Source organism: Balaenoptera acutorostrata, chromosome 20, assembly GCF_949987535.1.
Source record: "Balaenoptera acutorostrata chromosome 20, mBalAcu1.1, whole genome shotgun sequence".
Classification (NCBI taxonomy): domain Eukaryota; kingdom Metazoa; phylum Chordata; class Mammalia; order Artiodactyla; family Balaenopteridae; genus Balaenoptera; species Balaenoptera acutorostrata.
The window spans coordinates 47,686,367-47,712,776 of NC_080083.1; the positions used below are offsets into that span (position 1 = coordinate 47,686,367).

Sequence of the window (26,410 nt, forward strand, 5' to 3'; positions counted from 1 at the left end):
CAAAACCCTTCAGCTCGCTACCCTTTTTCCAAGATATCAAACTAGAGTAAAATTTGGTTTCTATATTCTACTTCTTTCAGATCTTGATATTTAAAATTGATTCTGATTAGAACAAAAAAGCTGTGTGTCCCTTTCAAAGGAATTTCAGAAATCACATGATTAAAGAATAATAAGCAGTTGACTCGCAAAGTAGCAGCTGCTGGCAAGGGACTTTTGTAGTTTGGGAAAAATACATTCTAAAAGTTACCATTTTTTGGTCACAATATTTATTTTGACATTCCAAATAATACTAAAAAAAGGCGTGAGTTAAAAAATATATATATATATATTAGAAGAGGGTGTAAGTTAAAAAAAAATAGAGAAACACTGCCCTAGACTTTTGTGGAACATGAAACTGTAATCTTTCACTGTTTTGCTGTGCCTTACTATAAAAATACAGATGGCACAGCTCTTATATAGCTTTAATGACTTGATTATAAATTTGCTTTCAAAAGTAATTTATTTGGATTTTCCATATCCTTTAATGAATTGCAAATATATTAACAGAAAAGACTTTCCCCCCCAAGACTGTACAATTTCCGAAATAAGTCAGGAAAAGCAAAAAGAAGACACAAAATTACATTGTTTCAATGCAAATAGAACACACACATCACACCCACACTTGCATTTTCCTAGGTTTTCACAAAGAAAACAGGTCACCATATTTCTTGTGAAGACCCATACTATACTCTGGCTAAACAGAGACTTGCAAACTTTTTTCTTCAAAAAGAGCATTTTTAATAGACTAAATACTGGTTATCACTGAGTTTTTGTTTAAGGTACAACAGCAGCATGGTTCAAATGTCACTTGCAGTTCTTGGAAAAAATAAAAATTTTAAAGTAATGAAATACAGAAAAAGTAGGACCACCTTTCATTATTTTGAGTACCATTGTTCTCTTGAAAAAATATTTCCAAACTTCTAAAATCCCAGAGTTAAGAACCATTTCCAAGGGGGAAAATATCCAATGCCACAACATAACTTCTGAACAAGAGAGTGTGTGTGTGTGTGTGTATGTATATATATATATACACACACACGTGTGAAAAGCTTAAAGAGAAACAAGGACGTCAAAGTACTTAGTATTTCTGATTTCCTTCAAAATAACTTCTGAAATTTGAAGCAAACATTTTGCTTGATCAAAACGCACATCTTCTTCTGGTTGTTTGATCTCCATTCCAAGCAAAAAAGAAAGAAGAAAAGAGAAAGCCAGAAACAGTAAATAGGTGGGAAATAAGGCTTCAAATACCTAAATGACTTTGAAAGTAGAGGTGTGAGGAAAATGCAATCAGGTCAAGCTTAGGCTGATTATCCCTCAGCCAACCATTGCCATGCTGTGCCTTCCACAACTATCCTTTTATCCTTGGTCTCAAAATTAGTACCAGAAAGACTTACTTCTGGCACAGGACATAAATTCCTACTACAAAAAATAACTAATTATACATTAGCAAATTGTTTTCTGAGCACAGCTTTCTCCAAGCTTTGTAACAAAGAGCTCAGTTCAAAGCTTTCTATGAAACTCTATATTTGATACTGTTATACAGCTGGCTTATGATTTGCCAATTAAAAAAATAAAATAATATAAAATTAAATATTACAGAACTAATGGATAAAAATGGAATATTTGTTAGAATCCAAGTGCTAGCCTTTGGGAATTTTTAATGATATTCGTTTACTCACAACCTTTCCCTTTTCTTATAAATTATTTTTTTTTAGGCAGCACATATATAGATTTAGGTAGAAAATTTTGTTAAATACCTCTCTGGCACCCAATACCTAATCTAAGACTCTGACTTGAATTAGTTTGTAACAGTATCTAAGCCACATTCAAATCAGCAGATTAACAGTAAATGATAAAAATTACTGAGTCTACAGGCTAAAATTTTTTTCTTATCTTCTGTAATCCACCTTATTTTCACAGCTTGACTAACAAATACAGGTAACCAGTAGATAAGTTTGTCCTTCATCAAATAATCCAAAACAATAACTGTAGGCCTGTCATTCATAAGAAACTATAAATTTGTTATATTCTGACATTGGCACTTAATAAAATGTTAACTAAAGTTTCTCTAAAAATTTCAGTACATTACAATAAAGGAGATACACAATTTAAGACTTTAAATTGGTTACTGTGAAATTCCAATAATTCCCATTTCATTATGCATAATTAGATCTTTAAAATTATGGTCATTCCCCAAGGACATCAACCTATATTATGACAAACTCAAAAGAGAACTCCTCTCCTTCGTAAGAGCGGGGTTTTTTTTTCAGCTAAGAATTTCTAATATCCTAAACCCAATCACTCTCAGTAAATGTTTTGGTGACTCACACTATTGAAAATAATTTGAAGCAGAGGGCTGAAAAGAATGGAAATGACCTCAACTGAAGGTAACCACACATTCTTGCACCCTGCTTAAACATTTAGAAAAGTCAGAGGGATACTGTCTTGAACAAATATAGATTCAAGGTTATGGTAGGATTCTGATTTTATTAAGGCTTTCACTATCATGATCTCTTAAAGTCTTTCCATTTAGTGTTCTCATTTTGATTCTTCTGGTGAACTTAAATGGTTATTAAGAGCCTTTTTTTGGCTTTTCAGTGGGCAACCCTTCTATCATCTCTGAATGTTAAAGGTGATCCCACAGAGCTCAAAGAGAGGAGGCAATATGGTAAGGACCAATTTTAAAGTTTGTAATACCTAGACAACAATGATCAACACTTTGAAGCAAGATGAATAAATTAAAATTCTTGGTTAGACATTAAAGTATTCTTGCCAAGAATAAGTGTACACTGTATGGAGGGATATTGATTCCTACATATGAGTTCCAATATGCCCATTATATTTGTTTACGGGAGATACTGCAATTTTAAGGTAATTTACATTCCTTGGCAATCAAGTTACTCTGTTATAGGCAATGTCTTTTATTGTTCCACCTGGCACTTGCTAACACCATTCTTGAAGAACCTAGAAATGAAGGTCAGTCACTCTGTTTATCAGAAACAGAACCAAGTAAAAACAAATTTTTGGAAAAACGACCAAGAGATTCTGGTTCATCACCATTTTCCATATCTAATGGTTCCTTCAAGATAAAACAAAACTCTTCCTTCCATGATAGCTTTCCAACAAAGGGAGATTAAAGAAAAAAAAGAAAAGAAAGTTTCCCACCCTACCCTCTAAATTGTCATTCATACTGGTGAAAGAGCCAGTCTTGTTAGCAGCTAAATATTGCACTGCCTTTCATTCTGTGTACAGTCAGGGTCCAATGAAAGGGGCACACTCAGGGTATAAGTGATGGATGATGACACTGCTGGCTCAAGAGTGAAGACTCAGTACATGGAAGGACAAGAAACACGTCAGCACTAGTCACACATCCAGTTGCAAAAGTCTTGATTTCCAGAAGTTAAAATTCATCACTTTCAGCTGCATGAAGTTGTGTGTCATCCGCATCTGTCATGCTGCTCTCCTGGGATTCATCTGTTCCCACTTTAAAAATAAAACAAAAGTCTACAGTAAGATATCTGACAAATATTTTTTGTTGGTTCATGAAAACAAGTAAAGAAAACTATTATATTCAGAGAGATGAGACCTTAAATAAAAGCCCTTAAAAATCCTGATATCCTTCAATAAAATGCAATTCAAGTTCCTTATTTTATAGCATGTCTAAGATTATTTTATTGCATTTAACCTTTAAGAGTTTTAACTACTAAAACTGCCTCTCCCTAATGAATTCCTATTCCTAACCTAAGAATCAGAACTATTCTCTGACATTCTGTCCAATTGTTGACTCCACTTTGGGGACAGTCCCCGATAGTTCACAAAAATATAGAATATAAATATATTTCTGGAACAAAGCCATCTTAGTTTATCTCATCAGAGGTCTCTCAATTCTCTTATTAAAAAATATTAATATATTAAGTCTTGGCTCTCACTAATTATTTTAAGACATACTCTCAATTAAGGGATAGAGTATATATATTTTTTGCTTTTTAATTAATTGATGTATAGCTGATTTACAATATTATATTAGTTTCAGGTGTACAATATAGTGATTCAATATAGGGATAGAGTATTTATTGCCTTAAATTATCAATCTAATTCTTTGCTCCTTCCTCTTTTCTTGACCTCTCCATTTAAATATATTTGCCATATATTTAGATTTTAGATTTGTGAGAGCTACATAGAATTTGAATAGCTACTACAGATCTGTCAGTACTTTAAAATGTGCACAAATTTATTATTCATTCACTTAGCACTTACAATGTTTTCAACATAGTCACACCTATCATCTTTTCTCCCCCTACCACGTTCCTATGAAGCAGATAAGGCAGGCATTAGTTACACAGATTGAAGCTTAGGTAAAAATCAGCAATGGATTTGACAAAAATCACACAGCAAACTAGATCCAGAACTGAAACTAGTTACCTGGCTCCATATGCACGCTGTTATTACACGACCCTGTGCAACTTCCCTAAAATTTCATTTGGTATAAAGAATCTATCATGGTTAGAGATAAAATAAAAAAGCAGTCCCTAAATCCTTATACAAAAGGTAGCTTTCTGAATACTCCAAAAAATTTCCATGTTTATTCTGTGCCATAAAGAAATATGTTTCATCTTACCAACTCTGATGTGGTGTTTCACTAGCTTTCTGCTTTGAATAACCACATATAAACCTAATTTACATGGATGATACTCACTGATCTGTTCCTCTTGGGTTATTGGCTCCTCATCATCTGGAAGGTAGCGCTTATCAATCGCCTCTTTAATCTGGTTATTGGCTCCTTTAGGATCTAAATCCATAGCCCAAGAGAAATTCATCAGGGCGAGGTGCGTTTGACCTAACTTCTTGTAAACCTAAAAATAAACAGCAGCACTACATTTTTCATTAAGTTGTAAGCTTCAGCTATAAAATCCTAAGCATTTTAAATTTAAATTAGGCTCTTGATTATGTGCTATAAATTCAATCTGATGAGTAGGACATTTTCATCCTATCGAAGAATTCATACCAACTTTTGAGTTCCTTTTAATATATTCAGATATTATTTTCAGAATTCCTTGCCTGTATCTCTCAGGTAGTGAGCTTCCAATAAATCTCACTCTGTCTGGAACAATGATAATGGAAAGAAATGGACTATAAGCTGCTTGATTAGCATTCATTTACACTGACTTTAAACGGAGTTACATCAACTCTCAGCACCTGTCCACTGTCCTCAGCTACCTTAACCAACTGGCATCTGGGGGCCCAGTGTGTAAAATCCTGACTAGTCTGGCCTTGGAAATTTTGCAAGCCATTTTTTCAAACTAAACAACACAGTGGCATTACTTTTCTTCTTTTGGGGGATGTTTGAGTATTTTATTGATAATTGGAAGCTAAGGGCTTTCCTTGAGGTAGCCTCAGTTATGAACTCATTACTGGCCATTGGCTGCAAGTGCTAATACACTTCCAAAACTATAGAAGGATTAGGGTTATAGGGTGTGTGTTCTTGCTTCTTCATTACGATATCATCTTCTTAAATGTTAAAACTAAATCCATTCTTTATTTCCAGAGCAATTAGTTCAGAGCTCTAGTTGAATTTGCTCAATAGATACTGCACAATAAAATATTATATTTATTCTTCAAAAATTAATATTTGTTATGAAAGTCACAGTTTAGAACCAGGGCCCCAATCTTTACCTTTCCTATTAAGAAGTAAACGAGGGATTCTTTGGGAACAATTTGTTTCAATTCTTCAAGTTCTTGTAAAGCAGACTGAAAAAAGCAAAGAAAAACACAGTAGCAAAATTGTCCAGTTTTGACTAAGCAAGTGTTTTTATTTAATTTCCCAAATCATCTTAACTAAAGCTTACTAGATCTTAATCAGTGTACTTCCTTGTTGCATTAATTCTTGTTGTGAAAATAAAATGCAAGGAAAATACTTATGACAACAGGAACTAAGAAGTGGCAGGAATTCACCAAAATTCACTGAAAACACATACAATTCTTTGTGAAATATGGAGGTGACAACCCTTGCTTTTGTCACCATTTTGTTTAAAATAACTAAACTCCATCACACTGTATATGAAAGTGTTTTAAAAACTAAGTTGCAGAACAACTCTTAAGTTCTGTTAATTTACCTTCTCCCTGACACCAGCACTAAGCTTTGAATACCAACCTGCCATTTTTTTTTTTTTAATTTTATTTATTTATGACTGTGTTGGGTCTTTGTTTCTCTGTGAGGGCTTTCTCTAGTTGTGGCAAGCGGGGGCCACTCTTCATCGCGGTGTGCGGGCCTCTCACTATCGCGGCCTCTCTTGTTGCGGAGCACAGACTCCAGACGCGCAGGCTCAGTAGTTGTGGCTCACGGGCCCAGTTGCTCCGCGGCATGTGGGATCTTCCCAGACCAGGGCTCGAACCCGTGTTCCCTGCATCGGCAGGCAGATTCTCAACCACTGCGCCACCAGGGAAGCCCCCAACCTGCCATTTTAACTAATGATGAAGAGCCTAAAATATAACCCTCTGAATTGAGTTAAAATTATCTAGCGATTTTCTGACCACTGCTAAAGGGTTCAGGAGATTGAAAAGACAGATAGGAACATTGCATTTGTATTTAAAAGGAAGATATGATGATTAAAAATAAAAACTGGGGCTTCCCTGGTGGCGAAGTGGTTGGGAGTCTGCCTGCCAATGCAGGGGACATGGGTTCGAGCCCTGGTCTGGGAAGATCCCACATGCCGCGGAGCAACTAAGCCCGTGTGCCACAACTGCTGAGCCTGCACTCTACAGCCCACGAGCCGCAGCTGCTGAGCCCACGTGCTGCAACTACTGAAGCCCATGTGCCTGGAGCCCAGGCTCCACAACGAGAAGCCCGCACACCACAACGAAGAGTGGCCCCGCTTGCCACAACTAGAGAAAGCCCGAGGGCAGCAGCGAAGACCTAACACAGCCAAAAATAAAAAACAAAAAAACTGGCTCCCCAAATGAGATACTGTCAATTTTTCACCTAGTAAATGGACAAAAATAAAAAGTTTGATGTTACATAAAGTTACCATGAGTGAGGGAAATCAGGTATTCTCATCACTGAGGGCAGAACTGTAAATTGATGCAACCTCTGTGTGAGGACAACTTAGCATTATCTATTAAGTTAAAAACTGCATGTAAACATTGATTCAGCAATCCCACTGTTAGGAATCTGGCCTAGTTATGTTAACTAACATAATATTTTTCTAATCAGAACAATAAAAAATCAGTGAGAAGAGTGACATTGCTTAACATTTTTGCAAATCTCTGGTTAACAGAAGACAGCTGGACTCTCTTATCTGCTTCTGCATTCAATCTCTTATGATATCACATCAAGTAGTTTTTGAAACATTCCACTGTACACTGGGGAGAAAATGAAAGTGAAAAAGGCAAATAACATCTAAATATTATTATGAAAATAGTTTTGACCTTGTGGACTTCTTGAAAGGGTTTCTGGGCCCCCCCCAACAGAAGTTCCCAGACCATACTTTGGGAATCACTGTTTTAAAGAAAATTTAATCAAGATAACATACCCCAAAACTTCTTTACTTCTACACCACACACAGTTCACACAGTTCAGAATCGATGTGTGTTTTTTCCTCTGACTGTACGTTACAACTGTTATCAAAATTTCATGTATCTATCATGCCTCCCCCCCGATAATCTACTTGCAAATAGAAAAATAGTGAGAAGTAGTGAGAAATATTGAGAAATAGTGTCTAACACAGCACCAGAGTTCTCATTTTTGCCCTAAAAGACTTAAGACTTACACAACTAGATATCAACACAACACATTCAATAGGGTGGTGCCTAGTAACGTTTTTGCCACAGAGAGACTGAGGTGGCCCTCTAACACAATTTGATTTTCATTTTGGAGGCAGGACATTTCAGAAGCAATCAGTAACTGTTCCTTATGCCCTTTTTCTACCTGTATCTAATCCATGCATCAAAGTAGGCCTATAATTCAGCCAAGCCCCAAGCTGGTACTCAAAAATGACTATAACCATTACGGCCTGGACAGTGGGTCAGATTAGAACATGAGCTTCTTGAAGCAAGTATAGGGCTGATTTACATGGCATTCCTGGTAAGTGTGGTGGCATTAAAATGGCTTTAAGAACAATAAATTGAATAAAATCCTTCAACAGAAAAACCTGACCACATATCTAGAAAAGTACAGTGAAGCAAAAAAACGAAAACAAATGCTGAATTACAATTATAGTACGTCAAAGAGCAAGTTAAAAGTGTTTATCAGATTTAAAAGAAGTTTTAAAAGGACAGAACAGTAGGATTAGACATCCACTTCTTCATAAAGAAAACCAGAGCAAGACTAGAAGAATTACTGAATAAATGACAAAGAATAAATTATACATTTAATCCCTTTATATATCTTTCTCAGTCTTGTAAAAAGTTAAGGGCTTACCACCAAGTTTGTATTTTTCGATTTCAGCAAATTTCAATGCATACTGGAAGAACAGATTTCTAGGGAAAGAGTCTACTAAAATGGATTATTTAGCCCAAGTTTTTTCGTGCACTTAAATTTCGGGTATTTTTTTGGTAAGTTTTTAACTGTTTTTAGTAGAAAGAGCCTGAATTTATTTAAAAAGTAACCTGAACTTAAAATCAAAACTTTGGATTCATAGCTTATGATTACCTAGTCTCCCTGTTACAAGATCTCATAACTCACTATGTATACTTTTCCTTTATGTATTATTCTTGTGATTATTTGATTAATGTCTGTTCTCCCTCTAGAAGGGTACTAGATGGTAAACTATTCAAAGGCAGGAAATATGGTTGCTTCACTTGCCACTATATTCCTAGTGCCTGACATATAACAGATACTCAAATAAATACTTATTGAAAAATGCACATTCATTTGTCATCTGTTCACATATTTTGGTCCTAACAGGATGGTTTAGGTTTTACATTTAAGATAACTGCCTTTCCACATAGGAAATCTTTTCAAGGGATAACCATATATTCCTAAATATCCATACACCCATCCTTCCCATGAGTACTTCTCATGAAGAAATAAAATCACACAGGCACAAAAAAGAAATTAATAGCTTTTAAAAATGGGGAAAATAGACTAAGATAAAAATTCAAGTATAAATAACTTTTAGTTTATTAAAAAAGGGGTAAAACTTAAGCAGTACAATGTTGGAGAGGATTAAGATACATATATATATCTTACCTTATATTTTTCATTTGCAAATAAAACTGAGGCTCTGTGAAATTTGCATAGAGGGTTCTTAGGATCAATAACAATGGCTTTGTTTAGGGTATCCAAAGCCTTCTCAGATTTTTTCAGCGCGTGCTGAACCTGTAAGAAATAAAGATCCTATTTTTCCTTTTGATATTTATGAGGAAAGGTGAAAACCAAATAGTGTGACTCAAAACCAACATAGCTCCCAATTCACCATTACCCTACATAATGATAATCAAGATTCTACCTTTAGAGTAGATAGTTGGTTACCTTTAAGCCTAAAAGATAAGAAAAAACTTTGTCTTCCTTCTCAAGAAAATCTGTACTATTTAGCTAGATAATACTCACATTTTAACAGATTTATTATGGTCCTCTAAATATTAGACTTTTCGAAACTTTCCAAGAACCCCTAGAGGATTTGGCTCTAAAACTTACCAACCCTGTTTCACTCGGAACAATTACACTTTTACCTATTTTAGGAATTTGTTTTAACAATGGTCCTTCTGCTTTACATATTTGAAAACCATTGATCTGTAATTCTGGGTAGTAAATAATTTATTTTAAATAACTTAAAAGAAAACCAACCAAGTCTCACTATTTATTCATGTGTACTCATATTCTGCTCTGTTCCTCCTTAGATGAATTATATGTTACAATGAAGTGGAACAGACTCACAGACATAGAAAACAAACTTACGGTTACCAAAGGGAAAGGGGTGGGGGAGGGATAAATTAGGAGTTTGGGACTAACAGATACAGACTACTATATACAAAATACATAAACAGCAAGGACCTACTGTATAGCACAGGGAACTATATTCAATATCTCATAATAACCTATAATGGGAAAGAATCTGAAAAAGAATATATATATATAACTGAATCATCTTGCTGAAAACCTGAAACTAACACAACATTGTAAATCAACTATACTTCAAAAAAAAAACAAAAACAGGGAAACTATAGCAAAGATAAGTGACCTTTCTAGGTCTTAGAACCCACAGATCACACAATGCTGGACTATGGGCTTTAGAAACTGGCCAGTGGGGGGTGTTCAACCATCACACTTTGTCTGTTTTATATCGTATAATTATGAAACCGTGACCCAGTCTCTTACCTGGAACTTGAGTGTGATTGGAAAGTGGGATTAAAACTGAAATTACGTTCCTTGAAAATCTCAATAAAAATAAATAAGTTAATAAAATAAAATAAAGTGGAGTGAATGGATGTGATTGTGGAACTTTAACAAACAAGAATGTGAGAGTAGGTACTGCCAACATCTGGTGCTAAATTCATATATGCAATGATCTTTGCAGAAGGTTATTACTACATGTGGCCAAATATTCTGCTCACAGAACTGAAATCCTAAATACTAGGTTCCCTAATAGAGGAGCATACTCTTTTATCTAAAAACTTCAAATAAACCACTCAAAATTATAAAACAATCTGTTCCACAATAACTTTAGAAGCAAGCCTACTTTAAAAAATGTTCAACTTCACTAAAAGGTATCAAGAGATAATCAACTTTGGTTTATCTTAAGTAAAGTGATAGAAAAAAAAAATCTTTAATTTGACATACTTTATATTTTTTGCACATTATCTAACTATAAAAGAAGTTACCATGTCAATTTTTAAGAAATTATAAAGAACTAGAATTCTTCCCCCAAAATGAATAGTGAAATTCCAAACTAATATAATTTTCCTCATATTGTACGCTTGTTCACACAAAAGCCAAACTTGCTGAGAGAAAGAAAAAGGGGCAGGGGAAGGAAAGAGGGAGAGGGGAAGGGGGTGAGAGGGCAAGAAAAAGAACTTAAGGTACCATGCTTGCAGAGAAACTAGTAAATGAGATTTTAAAAAGCAAACATACCTTTTCTCCTATCTTATCAAAGTACAACTTATTATCAGATACATTAAAAAAATATAAATATAAAATTGGCAATCCACACTGCCTTATAAGAATTTTAATTAGTCCTGACATATCTATATCACTCAGAGCCTAAAATACAAGAAATCATTTGCCTTAAATTATTAATTACTTAATTTAGGTGCTAAATATTAATATAGAAAACTGCTTTCAAAAATATGAAGTATCTCATATGAGTGTTATAATAACCCTGTGAGGTGTGCAAGGTGGTATTACTTGTCATTCATAAAATAGAACCTCAGAGAAATTAAGTAACTTGCCCAAGGAATGAGGGTACTCCAGTGATTTCTCTTTATGCCAAGCAAAAAGGCAATATTTTTGGCTGTAAAAGAATCCAGGATATTGTTTCAAGAATAACAATAACAAAAAGCCCTAATTTTCATTATAGCAATTAAGTCAATAACAAACATTTCAAAAGGGATTAACTGAACAATACTTAGAAAGCTACTTACTACTCCAATGTGGCAAAGCAAAACCGAACTTTGAGGGTTGATGTCAAGTGCTTTCTGGAAATGCATTTCTGCAAGGCTGAATTTTTCTTGCTTGTAATAAATCATTCCTAAACCATACCTGAGAGTTTAAAATAAAGTACAATTTTAGGGATATGAACTGCTAATTTAGTTCAACTAATAAAAGGATATATATGGAATGTGGCATTTTAATAAACCAGTAGAAAAATACTGATGGTCTTAGGATAGGCAAAAACTATCAGTCATGATAAAAAATTGTCAAAGCATTCTAGACAAGTCACTTTTACAGGTGAAAACAATAAATCCAATCCAGTTAATCAATCAATCAAATAAAACTATAACAATGAGGGAAAAAAGAAACCACATCCTTAGACCCACCACTACAATCTAGATTTAGTAACTAATTTTTACTGAGTGGTTATCATGTGTGTGTGCCCAAAGTTATACAGCTAACAAGGATTCTAATCAGTTCCTTCCTTTATGATTCTAGACCCTAAACTCCTAACAATGCTACTTCCATGTCATTTGTCCAAATGCATATATATTTTATACTATAATTAGAATATGCATAGTGTCATGTTCTGCTTCCATCCCGTCTCCCCACTCACTGTGTCAAAAATATGCTCCTACAGATTTCAAAATTTATAGACTTCAAAATTATATTTTTTAAAGGCTTCAAATAGACTTCAAAATTATACATTTTAAAGACTATGTAACAGTACATTAACTTGATATACAGGTATTTTTCCTGAATTTTCAAAACATCAAATGAACACATTGTGACTAATTTACATTAAGGATCCCTCTTGGCTAAACTAGCTAATGATGATGGGGAATAAACACCAAATAATTAAGAAAAAAAAGCACAATAGTATATCTGCTTTATTTGTGTAGTTTTGTTTATAATTATAATTGTGTTAGAGGTGAACAAAAGGTATGAAAAGTTCTGTGCTAATAATGGTGAAAGTGGAGATAGCTGAAGAAAGACTACTTACCTTGGAGTTGGAAAAACAAATTTGCTTAATGTTTAGTTAAATACTTATATAGTTACCTAAATAACTCAATATTGAAATTCTTCCCAGTAAAAGCTTGCTAGTCTAAATACTCCTCCTTTTCTCTAACTGAAACAATTATTTTTATAGCATAATATTTGATATGGTAAAGTTTTGTTAAGAATGCAACTATTGCAATATAGCAGAACAGATAGTACACATTTAAAAAACAACAGAAGTCCTATTAAGAACTGAGCTCTGAAAATATCACAGAGAACTTTATGTGAATGTTGGCAAGCCTGACTGTTTAATAGGTCAGCAGAAGCTAGCACTTATCAGGCCATCTTTCAGGCAATGTAACTGCTTAGAAATGAGATATCCATTAAAAAACACATATACACAAATGAAAAAATATATTTCAATAATCTAGTGCTTCAGATTTAGTGACAAATAGAAAATTGCTATAATGATTAACCCGAAAGATTAACCTTCCACAGTCCCAACCACTTTCTATTTTAATCACCATTTTAGTGTTCTAAGAAAAAGTAGCAAATCAAAGTAACAAAACCACCTATTTGCAAAAATTTGGCAGGAGAAAAGGTTGAAACTGTTGAACATAAGGATCTGGAATTCTATTGGCATTAGTTAAGAGTTTGTTAAAGGTATAAATTTCACATAAAAAACCATTTTGGTTAGAAGTTATCAACTAGTATGTACCATTCTTAAGTATTAGTTAGTAATCAAATTCATGACAACGAAGAGATATCTAACAAGAAAAATTACTATCAGCCCCATCAATAAGACACTGCCTTCGCACTTTGTTAGCACTTACCATGCATTATAATGTCTAGGATTGACTCTGATAGCATTTCGAAAACAAGCTAATGCTTTGTCTAATTCTTCAGTTAACACAAACTCATGCCCTAATAGAGTATAGGCATAAGCATAATTTGGATCAACCTGGATAGCTCTCTGGAAGAATTTAATCGCAATATCATGTTCCCGTTGCAAACTGAAACAGTTCCCTGCAGCACACCAGGCCTTAAAAAAATGGAAACAAGAACCAAATGCACAATTAAAATTTTGTTTTATTTTTTTCTAACAAAAGCAATCTATAACTAAAATCAAGACTCAGATGTTAGAACAGAAAGACAACAATTGAAAGAGTTTTAATATAGTCAATCCTCATTCATGGATTCCATATTGGCAAATTTGTCTACTTTCTAAAATTTATTTGTAAAACCAAAATCAATACTTGCAGTGCTTTAGTGATCACTGGTGGATCCAAGTGTGATATGTGTGTGTATATTTCCCCTAGGAGCAATGGTTCAGTATTTGCCAATTCAGTGTTCATGGAGACTACAGAAGCTTAAATATGTTATAGAAGTACCACCCAGTATTCTTGAGATGCACGGAAATAAAATCCTTATAGGACTGAAACATGTAAACTGTGCCTATGTCTTAAAATGACAGTTAAAATTATTATTTTAATTTAAAATGAGCACTTTAAAAAAATCTCTATTTCTGTTTAATGAACTCTACTCTTGGTGACAACAGCAATTATAACAAAACCAAATCTTGATTAACCCTGAATGAAATATCTGCTTTATGATTTTTCTATTTGTGAATCTGCACCATATACTCTAGGATTTCCCCTTCTTCTCTGAGTCCCTGCCTATACAGAAGAATACGAAAATAAGTGTGGGTGATACTAAATGAATGATTTGGGTCATTTCCGTTTGGTAAAGATGATCAAAAGATAGCTACAGGGAATTTCCCGGTGGTTCAGTGGTTAGGACTCTGCACTGTCACTGCCTAGGGCCCGTGTTCACTCCCTGGTCAGGGAACTAAAATCCCACAAGCTGCGCTGGTGAGGCAAAAAAAAAAAAAAAAAAAAATTAAAAAAAGATAGCCACATAAGCAAAGTGTTTCAGTTAATTTACCTCTGGTGAATTTTTATCCATATCTGTTAAGTCTTTTGAAAGAACTGAAAGAGCAACATCCTTTTGAAGATGCCAAAGTGTTGTAGAGTAGATCTCCATGCCTTCCACTCTGTAATTCTCAATTCTTCTAACCTCTGAAAATATTCTTTCAGCCTGAAATATAAAAACTAGTAAGGGGAAAACAAGTTGATACAATTTACATATATAGAGGGAGAGTGCTGGGCACTGTTCTCATAGGACCTAAATGCTGCCTTGTTTTACAGTGTTTATGTGAACTAGTATTGATACTAACACATGGCCAAATTGAGGAAGCTTCCATGGTAGGTCAAATACTGATGTAATCATATTCACACTTAACCTAGTTTTTATAAACAAGTCATGGCAGGAACATGAATTCTGAAAAGAAAATTTGTTTCCACCAAAAAGACAGAAGAGAGATCTATACAAAGTTAATAATTTAAAAAGAAGTCAATTATTTTATTCTCAAAAAACACTATTCCATGTTTTAATTATGGCTTTATAGAATAACTCTCAGGAAAGGTGAGAGAAGAATGACCTCTGTAATACAAAACCTATTTTTGTACTGATTATTAAGAGGTTGAGTTGAAAACTTTAGGGGAAAAACACGCTTGGCTAGCCGCCAACCCTATGGCATGTTGAGCACTGAATATTTCCACCAATGTCTTACCTGCTAGGAACTATAGTCCCTGCCTAGTATAATTCCCTTTTCTTCTGCAGCACTTTCTTGACTTTAGGGTCCCTTCTCAGCTACCAGGTCAAAGTTTTTCCTCACCACACTCAAAGCTTCCAGAACTGTGCTTCTCTCCCCTGAAGTTTGAGGCTTTGGGTTATGTAGCTCCCCAGTTTATCAATTCAGTAAGTTAAAAATTCTGAAAGTCAAGTTTAGTTTAGAATAAGGAATATCTGGTTTACTCTTAATGAAATGAAGATGACAAAATATGGAAACAGAATTTATAAAACTAGAAAAATAGGAACAATTCTTAGATATGGCCACATACTATCTAAAATTAGCTTAGATTTGTGACTTCCCTGAAATCCCTTAAAAGTTATACAGATAAGTTTTTCAAATGGGCATTTTTCAAACATGCATTGGTTAAGAGAAGACAGACCTAACCACCTGCCAAATACAGGTTTTGGAAACCTTCTGGTTTAAAATTTTTCAGAATCTATTGCTTCCTCTGAAAAGTGACTGTGCCATGGACAAAAAGGAAAATGAAAAAAACAACTTATTAAATTAAGTTGAAACAAAGGCTTTCTTTAGTTAAATATCTGGGTCTACATCTGCTCTATAATTAGGGGTAACAATAAAATTCATGTAAAGTACCTGTGAAACAATAAATAAGAAATAATCCGAACAAAGCTTTTACCTGTGTACCAATTAAAAAAATCACAATCCAGAAATGAAAAAGTCTTTCTGTCTACAACTCTTTTTTCTTTAGTACTCAAAATTACAAGAATAGGTATCTTCTGCATTTATTCTCTACCTGGAAGTACACTTCACCCCTAGAGCTTTGCATGGCTCATTAAGGGAGAAGTAACCTTTTTCTGAGCATGTTTTTTAAAAATAGCACCATACTTCACTGTCTCCCAATCTCCTTACCATGCTTCATTTTTCTTTCATATGACTTATTGCTACGTCATATGCTTATTGCTATTATTATTGCTTATTGCTATGACTTATTGCTATTTCTTTCATATGCTTATTGCCTGTCCTTATATATTTATTGGCTTACAATATGTCTCTTACTAGAAAGTAAGCTCTCTGAAGGCAAGCAATTATCTGTCTAGCTATATTACAGTACAGAAGAGAGTCTAGGATACAACATGCACTCAAATATATGCTGAAAGTAATCAGGGCAAATGAGTGACCTTATTATCAACTTTAAATAATTTATGTTAGAGAAATTTTACTAATATATAGGTTTCTTAAAGTTTTTTTAAAATGTTTTTCTAATTTTAAGTTTAGGGGCGGGGGATGAAGTGCTTTGAAAGAAGAAATGGGGAGTAAATTAGAATTTTCTTTGGCTTTAGACTAATCATCCTCTCCTTTCTTGATTTAAACAGATAACTTAAGCAACAAATATAATTAAAATTAAAATGATAAAAGCCTTGTAATACGGACATTATGTTCTCGATTACATACAACTTTCTTCATAGTATTAAATTTATAAAACATACTAAATGCCAAAAAGTCATCCCAGTAAGAACTCTATATATATAGTAGAAAGAATTGATTATAAATATCTATTACATGGTAAATACATATTTTCAGATCCAACTAAGTAGAGTACAAATGTTTCACATAAGAATGTATGGATGGGGGGGCTTCCCTGGTGGTGCAGTGGTTGAGAATCTGCCTGCCAATGCAGGAGACACGGGTTCGAGCCCTGGTCTGGGAAGATCCCACATGCCGTGGAGCAACTAGGCCCGTGAGCCACAGTTACTGAGCCTGCGCGTCTGGAGCCTGTGCTCGGCAACAAGAGAGGCCGCAATAATGAGAGGCCCGCGCACCGCGATGAAGAGTGGCCCCCACTTGCCGCAACTAGAGAAAGCCCTCGCACAGAAACGAAGACCCAACACAGCCATAAATAAATAAATAAATAAATAAATAAAAATTGTATAACTTAAAAAAAAAAAGAATGTATGGATGGGGACTCCCCTGGTGGTCCAGTGGTAAAGAACCCACCTTTCAAGCAGGGGACGCGGGTTCGATCTCTGGTCGAGAACTAAGATCCCACATGCTGTGGGGCAACTAAGCCCAAGTGCCACAACTATTGAGCTCGTGCCTCAAGGAGAGAGCCCGCATGCGCAAACTACAGAGCCCACGCGCCACAACTAGAGAGAGAATACCTGCCCGCCACAACTAGAGAGAAGCCCGAGCGGCACAACTAGAGAGAAACCCAAGCAGACCGTGTGCTGTAACAAAAAGATCCTGCATGCCTCAACAAAGATCCTGTGTGCCCCAACTAAGACCCGACACAAGCCAAAAAAAAAAAAAAAAAGGAAAAACAAATTAAAAAAAAAAAAGAATGTATGGATGACTTGGGTTCTCTACAAATCTATCTCAAGTAATCCCAAAGAATTTAAACTACCCCTTAACACAGAAAGAATTTTGCTGATAAATTATAAATAGTGACAAAATAAATATAGACATTACATAATAAATACTGACCCTTTAGATCTAGCCTTCTCAAGCATAAGCATTTTAATTAAATTTAAATTATCTCTAGAAAGGCATATATAACTATTTTTCATACTTACTTGCATGTACTCTGAAAGTTCAAAATAGGCCCTTCCAATCTGGCACAGGACCCAACCAGTATTGTAGTGGTGAGACGGTAGGTGGCTCAAGATATTTATAGCTTCTTTGCAGTTGTATGAGCACAAAGCTAAATAACCTTTCCCCATTTCACGAAGAAGGCTCATCAAACCTTCTAGGAGAAAACAATGTAGTAAACAAAGGAGAAAAACACAGTAAAGCAGTCTGGTTTTCTAGAAAGGCTAATTACAAAATAATTCACTAAAAATTCCAACATCTATCCAGAAAAAAAATGGAAAGCACTTTAATGAACATAAATAAATTTACTTAAAATAAGTGAATAAAATAAAATACAAAGAAGATATTAAGCATTTAAAACAGACCTGCTGCTGCTTTCTGTAGATTAAATGCCTGGATCTGAGGTGTGATTGTGGAGATTTTCCCTTCTGAAATGATTGCAGAGTCTAATTTTGTTATTTCTAGGCTATCATTTATGTTAGGTTGAGTTATTCCTCCTTTATTAGTTTTACTTTTTGTTTTTCTGTTTGGGATTTTAGGTGGAAACTTCATTTTTAATTTTTTGCTATTCTCCTGTAACAAGAAGGAAAATCCCACACTTATTATACTCATTTATTTTAGACATCCTCCCAACCCTTTTTCTCAAGTATTAGATATAAAATAAACAGTTTTGATTGATCTGTATTTTTCTCAGAAAACAAAAGTCATCAAAGTCATTTAATTTCAAATGCAACAATTCTGAAAATAAATCATATTAACTAACTAGTGTTTAAGGTACATTAGCTTTAAGCATTTCTCTTTATTGAAAGTATATCACTTTTGGGACTTCCCCGGTGGTCCAATGGTTAAGAATCTGCCTTCCAATGCAGGGGACGTGGGTTCAATCCCTGGCTGGGGAACTAAGATCCCACATGCCGTGGGGCAACTAAGTCCAAGCACCACAACTAGAGAGAAGCCCGCGCGCCGCAACGAAGAGCCCATGTGCCGCAACTACGACCCGACGCAGCCAAATAAATAAATAAAGAAACAAACAAACATTAAAAAAAAACCCATCACTTTCATTTATTATTTAAAAATAAGAAAGTAAGTAGATACAACAACTATCTAATTGTCTCAGAGCATTGTAATTTATAAGGTATAAAATTGCTGATCTATATATGTCAGAGTTAAAGACTGTCCATAATATTTGTCAATGGATGAAGAAAATTTACCAAAGGTATAAGTTCCTCCAATTGTGCAAAGAAACGTGCAAAGAAAACACAGAAAATTTCCATTTACTCTTCCCACAATTTTTCCCAATGATAACATTTGACATAACCGTAGTACACCATCAAATCCAGGAAATTGGAATTGGTACAACACTAGCACCAAAACTATAGATCTTATTTGGATTTCATCAGTTTTCACATGCACCTTTTAAAAAATTTTGGTGTATATAGTTCAGTATAATTTTGTCACATGTATGGATTTGTGTAATCAACTGCCACAATAAAGATATAGGACTGCTCTACCACTACACAAAGAAATTCCCTTGTGCTATGCTCCCCTCAGTTCTAACTCCTAATAACCACTGACCTGCTCTCCATCACTATAATTTTGTAATTTCTACAATGTTATATTTATTAAAGGACCAAGAAAATTTACAAATGTTACAGATGGTCCTCCAAATTAAAAAACATTAAAAATTTTTTAAATAGTATAATTTATTCATCAGACATTGAGTCATCGATGAACAGAAATTTCAGAGGAGGAAGCATTAAGTAAATGTGACACACAGAAATCTTTAAATTACCTTGGTTGTAGAGCTGTCACTAGTAAAAAGTCGTGAACTTCTTCGAGGCAGTGCATTTGGGGGAGATGTGATAGTGGGGCTCAATACCTGAGGTGTTGTACTAAAAAATTATAAAAGTAGACATTAAAAAAAAAACTCAGTTTATGACCATTAACTATTGTTTCAATTCAAGTATATTAAAAAATATGCATTCAATATGTTTGCATTCTAAAATTGATGAGATCAGTCCTTTTCTCATCCCCCTATGAAAACTCTTATTTAAAAAATGATTCTTGTTACGATAAAATGATAAAAATTATAGCACAGATCTTCACTCTATCTGAAATTGCTAATTTGAACTTAAAACAATCCACATAAAAATTATGGGTCAATAAATAGTAAACACATCTATAAACCAATTATCTCTAGCCCTCGTTTGCAACTATAGCAAGTTAGAGAAAAAGAAACTAGAACAATTGATACCTGGGAAGTTATTACCCTGTAAATTCAAACAGCCACACCAAGGGATTATTCTGTTTAGAGCAAAAGGAATCTAATAATCGCTTGGATAGATTTTTTTTTTTTTACTTTAAAGGCAAACCTTAAGAGATAAGAATTTTATTCTTGATACACACCACTATACATAAAATAAACAAGGATTTACTGTATAGCACAGGGAACTATATTCAGTATCTTATAATAGCCTACAATGGAAAAGATTCTGAAAAAGAATATATGTAAATGTATGTGTATATATATATGTATGTATAACAAATCATTTTGCTGTACACCTGAAACTAATACAATTTTGTAAATCAACTATAGTTCAATTAAAAAAAAAAGAATTCCATTGTTAGAAAGCAAGCAGATTTAAACCTCAAATTATCTAATTGACAGTAAGTCTATGGACTAAACTATTTACAGTTTATACAGCTTATGGGAAATCCTACTAATTACCTGAGTCTGGGTCAAAGAAGCTTCTGAAAATAAAAGAGAAGCTGACCAGTGAATAAAGAATGCACAGGCTTTCAAAGACACAATCTCAATGTAGAGATTTCAGCAAGTGAGGTCATTTGGGTTGACCAATTTACTTTTTAATGATAATTTTTTAATTAATACTATTTTTTTTTTAGCACAGTTTAAGGTTCACAGCAAAACTGAGGGGAAGGTACAGAGAATTTCTATATACTCCCTGCCCCCGCACATGCACAGCCTCCCCCATTATCAGCATCCCTCACCAAAGTGGTACAATGTTACAGTTAATGAATCTACAGTGACTATCACATTGTCACTCATTGATAATCATCCAAAGCCCATAGTTTACCTTAGAGGTCACTCTTGGTTTTGTATATTCTATGGGTTTGGAAAAATGTATTATGACATGCATCCATCATTATGTTATCATACAGAATGTTTTCACCTTGGGCTGGAAATGGCTCATATTTTCAATAGCCAGAGTGAAAAAACCTCATACTAAACAGGTCATTGAGTAGAGTACTCAAAGTGGGGCAAAATTAATCCAGACTAAAGGCTGCTCTTGTCCCACCGAACAAATTAAAAAGCAAAACCTGAAAGGATCAAGCTGTTAACAAGTAATTTAAGTGCATCCCACATATCCCACCTTATCTTTGATAAAGGAGGCAAGAATATACAATGGAGAAAAGACAGCCTCTTCAATAAGTGGTGCTGGGAAAACTGGACAGCTACATGTAAAAGAGTAAAATTAGAACACTCCCTAACACCATACACAAAAATAAACTCAAAATGGATTAAAGACCTAAATGTAAGGCCAAACACTATAAAACTCTTAGAGGAAAACATAGGCAGAACACTCTATGACATAAATCACAGCAAGATCCTTTTTGACCCACCTCCTAGAGAAATGGAAATAAAACCAAAAATAAACAAATGGGACCTAATGAAACTTAAAAGCACAGCAAAGGAAACCATAAACAAGACGAAAAGACAACCCTCAGAATGGGAGAAAATATTTGCAAACAAAGCAACTGACCAATTAATCTCCAAAATATACAAGCAGCTCATGCAGCTCAATATCAAAAAAACAAACAACCCAATCCAAAAATGGGCAGAAGACCTAAATAGACATTTCTCCAAAGAAGATACACACATTGCCAACAAACACAGGAAAGGATGCGCGCGCAACATCACTAATCATTAGAAAAATGCAAATCAAAACTACAATGAGGTATCACCTCACACCGTCAGAATGGCCATCATCAAAAAATCTACAAACAATAAATGCTGGAGAGGGTGTGGAGAAAAGGGAACCCTCTTGCACTGTTGGTGGGAATGTAAACTGATACAGCTACTATGGAGAACAGTATGGAGGTTCCTTAAAAAACTAAAAATAGAACTACCATATGACACAGCAATCCCACTACTGGGCATATATATACCCTGAGAAAACCATAATTCAAAAAGAGTCATGTACCACAATGTTCATTGCAGCACTATTTACAAGAGTCAGGACATGGAAGCAACCTAAGTGTCCAATGACAGATGAATGGATAAAGATGTGGCACATATATACAATGGAATATTACTCAGCCACAAAAAGAAACGAAATTGAGTTATTTGTAGTGAGGTGGATGGACCTAGAGTCTGTCGTACAGAGTGAAGTAAGTCAGAAAGAGAAAAACAAATACCATATGCTAACACATATATATGGAATCTAAAAATAAAAGTGGTTCTGAAGAACTTAGGGGCAGGACAGGAATAAAGACGCAGACATAGAGAATGGACTTGAGGACACGGGGAGGGGGAAGGGTAAGCTGAGACGAAGTGAGAGAGTGGCACTGACATATATACAAATGTAAAATAGATAGCTAGTGAGAAGCAGCTGCATAGCACAAGGAGTTCAGCTCAGTGCTTTGTGACCACCTAGAGGGGTGGCATAGGGAGGGTGGGAGGGAGACGCACGAGGGAGGGGATATGGGGATATGTGTATACATATAGCTGATTTCACTTTGTTATACAGCAGCGACTAACACAACAATGTAAAGCAATTATACTCCAATAAAGATATTTAAAAAAAAATTTGAGTGCATCCCAGAACAAAACTTGAAAAATACTTAAAAGGATACAAAAAGTCCAGCACTCAACCACGTAAAATTTCCAATAACCGGCATACAAAAAAACCTTGGCATGCAAAGAAGCAGAAAAATATAACCTATACTGAAGAGAAAAACCAATCAATAAAAAACAGACACAGTAAGACTTAGTAGTTAAGATCACTAAAAGAGCTACTATAAATGTAGTTCCATATGTTAAAAAAGGTAGAAGAAAGCATAGGCATGTTAAGGAGAGAACAAAATCAAACTTCTAGAGATGAAAAACAGAATGCCTAAGATAAAATACACACACACACACACACACACTGAATGGGATTAACAGCAGATTAGACACTGCAGAAGAAAAGATTCGTTAGCTTGACGACACAGTAGTAAACCCTATCCAAAATGAAAGAGAAAAAAAAGACTGGAAACAAAAAAGAACAGAGTATTAGTGAACTGTGGGACAACTTTAAACAGTCTAATATACATGTACTTGAAGTCCCAGAATGAGAGAGAGGGACATGGACAGAAAAAGTTTTTGAAGAAATAATGGCCCCAAATTAGCTAAATTTGATGAAAACTATCAACTTACAGATCCAAGGAGCTCAATGAATTTGAAGGCCAAGAAAGGAGAAAACACACTACAGCACATCATAATCAAATGGCTTAATTATCAGTGATAAAGAAAAAATCTTAAGAGTCAGAGAAAAGAGACAGATTACATACATAGAGAAACAAAAATGAGGATGGCAACAGGCTTCTTGCCACAAACACTGCAAGCCAGTAGACAGTAAAGAAACATCTTTAAAGAAAAAAAAAAACCTGTCAACTAGAATTCCATATCCAGGACTTCCCTGGTGGTCCAATGGGTAAGACTCCGTGCTCCCAATACATGGGGCCCGGGTTCGATCCCTGGTCGGGGAACTGTTAGATCCTGCATGCATGCCACAACCAAGGGTCCACATGCTGAAACTAAGAAGCCCACATGCTGCAACTAAGAAGTCCGCATGCCACAACTAAAGATTCCGCATGCCTCAACGAAGATTCTGCATGCCACAACTAAGACCCAGTGCAGCCAAAATAAATAAATAAATAATTAACAAATAAATATTTTTAAAAAAGAATTCAATACCCAGTGAAAATATCTTTCAAAAATAAAAACAAAGGTGAACTTAAAACTTTCTGACATACAAAGGCTGGAAAAAAATTCATTACCAACAGACCTAGACTACAAGAAATGTTAAAAGAAGTCCTTCAAGATGAAGGAAAAAAAATACCAAATTGAAATTTGGATCTACAGAAAGAAACAGAGCGCCAGAAACAGTAAATATGTGGTTATCTATAAAACAGACTTCTTTTTCTTATTAAAAAAAAAACTCTGTTAAAGATAACTATTTAAGGCAGAAACTACAACAATCACTCTATAGAAGTAAAATATATGACAGCAATAGCATACAGACTGAGAGAGGAGCATGAAAATATACCGTTATAAGGTTTTATACTGTATGTGACATGGTATAGTATTATGTGAAGGTAGACTTTGATAAGTTAAAATGTGTAATATAAACCCTAAAACGACCTCTAAAAAGACAAAATAAAGAGTAAGTGTTAATAAGGCAATGTTATGGGTTGAATTGTATCTCCAAAAGGATATGTTGAAGCCCTAACCCCCAGTACTGTTAATGTGGACTTTTTGGGAAATATGGTCTTTGTAGATGTAATCAAGTTAAGATGAGGTCATCAGGGTTGGCCCTAATTCAGTATGACTGATGTCCTAATAAGAAAAAGGAAATCTGAATACAGAGGCACACAGGGAAGATGGCTATGTGGAGACAGAGGCAAATACTGAGTTGTGCTACCACAAAATAAGGAATGCCTGGGGCTACTAGAAGCTAGAAGAGATAAGGATCCTCTCCTAGTGGCTTCAGAAGAAGCACGGTCCTGTCTATACCTTGATTTTGGATTATAGCTTCTAGAACTGTGAGTAAATAAATTTCTGTTGTTTTAAGCCACCCAGTTTGTGGTACTTTGTTACAGTAGCTGTAGGAAACTAAAACAAGCAGTAAAGAAGATAAAGTGGTGTATATCAACTATACCTTAAAAAAAGAGAAGATAAAATGGAATAATACAAAGAACACAAAATCATTATAGTTGATGCATATTACAGTTAGTATATTTGTTTAAAGTGAAATGTGTAATTCAGTAAATTATGTTTATGTATTCTTCAAGACTAGCATATACTTGGCCTGATTAATGATGCTCTGCAGGAGGCCTCAGGCTCCTTCTCATAACCAAGCCTGAGGCAATCACTGTCACCTGCCTGAGAGCTGGCCCTCATGATGAGACTTACCATCCTGGCATTTTAGAAATATTGAGGCCTTTTATATAGTCAAGGTATATGCACACGTATGTCTGTTTTAAGACTTATGGTACATGTTCATTATTTTAGGAGACAAAGTTGGAGCTTTCTCTTAAAATATTAGCTATAATTTATTTTTGAGTCCTTGAACAAGAAGAGAGATCCTATTTAACACCACTTCTGTGTGGAAATGGATTCATTATTTGAAGATTTATTGGAAGATTAGTATTATGATCTATTTACAGAAATGCATAATAGGGGAAGGTGAGAATAATCTATCTGTACTTGACCAGTGGAGAAGATCATATAAAAAAAGAAGAAAATTATTTTGGAGGACTGCTCAGAATATCTAGTTTAAACAAATTCATGAGGCAATTAGAGTAAAAAGGTATTTTAGCTAACTCCTGTCTTGATTTGCATTATACTACTCAACTAAAAATTAAACTCGTTTTTCAGTAAGTTAGAAATTTCAAATTTAACATATTCAAAATTTACAATAGTCATTCTAGAATTCTTGGGACAGTCAAAACCCGCCTAAACGGAAAGATTACAATCATGTTTCACAATAAGAAACAATATCAAATAATGACACCATAATAAATACCTTGTTTGTGGGCCAGAACTTTGTGTTTGTGCAACAAGAATTGGAGTTACCTCTCGACTGTTTCCACTCTGTGAGAAGACAGACTTTGTTCCAGTTTGGCCGATTCTGGCAACAGACTGTAAAACACAAAAAGTCTAAGGCTTGTGAATTATAAATTGCACTGTAAATGATAAAAGACATCATGATGTGCCCATCTACGTTTTCCCAATACAAGATTTCATATTATATACTATCATCTGAAAACACAAACTATTAATGTCATTATTTATGTCATTTTAGGTTAATTAAATGTTATATTAGAATTAATTAATTAGGAAATTAGCCTATTTCCCCATATTAACCTCAGTATTTTTACCCTTATACTATCCTTTCATCTTTCAACTTTAGTTTCCAGAGAAAGGCTCAAAATTCCTAGAAGACTTTCCCAGTTGGGCTAAATGCTAAAGAATTTTAAGACAGCTACTATTCTCAAGATTTATGATCTAACTTAGTATACATAAAGAAATAATAATACAGTAAGATTTTATATCCCTTCTTTGGCACTTAGTAAAAACAGTTCTAGAGTAATTCAGAGGAGTAGATTAAAAAAAATCATCCAATTATTTTCCAAATTCTAAGAATATTGCTCTTAGAATTAGCATTTCTTTCTGGTGTGTTCAATCTTCTATTAACTGGTCTCTGCTTGCCCCTTCTCTTTTCTCTAATTTATTACCTTATTTCTATTTATTTTCATCA

The 26,410-nt window shown here is 34.5% G+C and overlaps 1 protein-coding gene across 7 annotated transcripts in view; it reads right to left on the reverse strand.

The window, feature by feature from the left end:
* Window positions 1–494: 494 nt before the first annotated feature.
* Window positions 495–26,410, reverse strand: part of CDC27 (cell division cycle 27) — a 58,549-nt gene continuing 32,633 nt past the window's right edge. Inside the window, exons 9-19 of one of the 7 annotated variants that reach the window (XM_007175817.2) lie at window positions 25,676–25,809; window positions 19,660–19,759; window positions 18,233–18,440; window positions 17,852–18,024; window positions 14,570–14,722; window positions 13,459–13,667; window positions 11,617–11,734; window positions 9,227–9,355; window positions 5,713–5,787; window positions 4,736–4,828; window positions 495–3,522 (exon numbers count right to left, since the gene is read on the reverse strand). In XM_007175817.2, the coding sequence (XP_007175879.1) occupies window positions 4,754–4,828; window positions 5,713–5,787; window positions 9,227–9,355; window positions 11,617–11,734; window positions 13,459–13,667; window positions 14,570–14,722; window positions 17,852–18,024; window positions 18,233–18,440; window positions 19,660–19,759; window positions 25,676–25,809 (1,374 nt within the window). In that variant the 3' untranslated portion in view covers window positions 495–3,522; window positions 4,736–4,753. Of the gene's footprint in view, window positions 3,523–4,735; window positions 4,893–5,712; window positions 5,788–9,226; window positions 9,356–11,616; window positions 11,735–13,458; window positions 13,668–14,569; window positions 14,723–17,851; window positions 18,025–18,232; window positions 18,441–19,659; window positions 19,760–25,675; window positions 25,810–26,410 lie in introns of all 7 variants that reach the window. The other 6 variants (XM_028164911.2, XM_028164909.2, XM_028164910.2 and 3 more) reach the window with 6 other exon arrangements.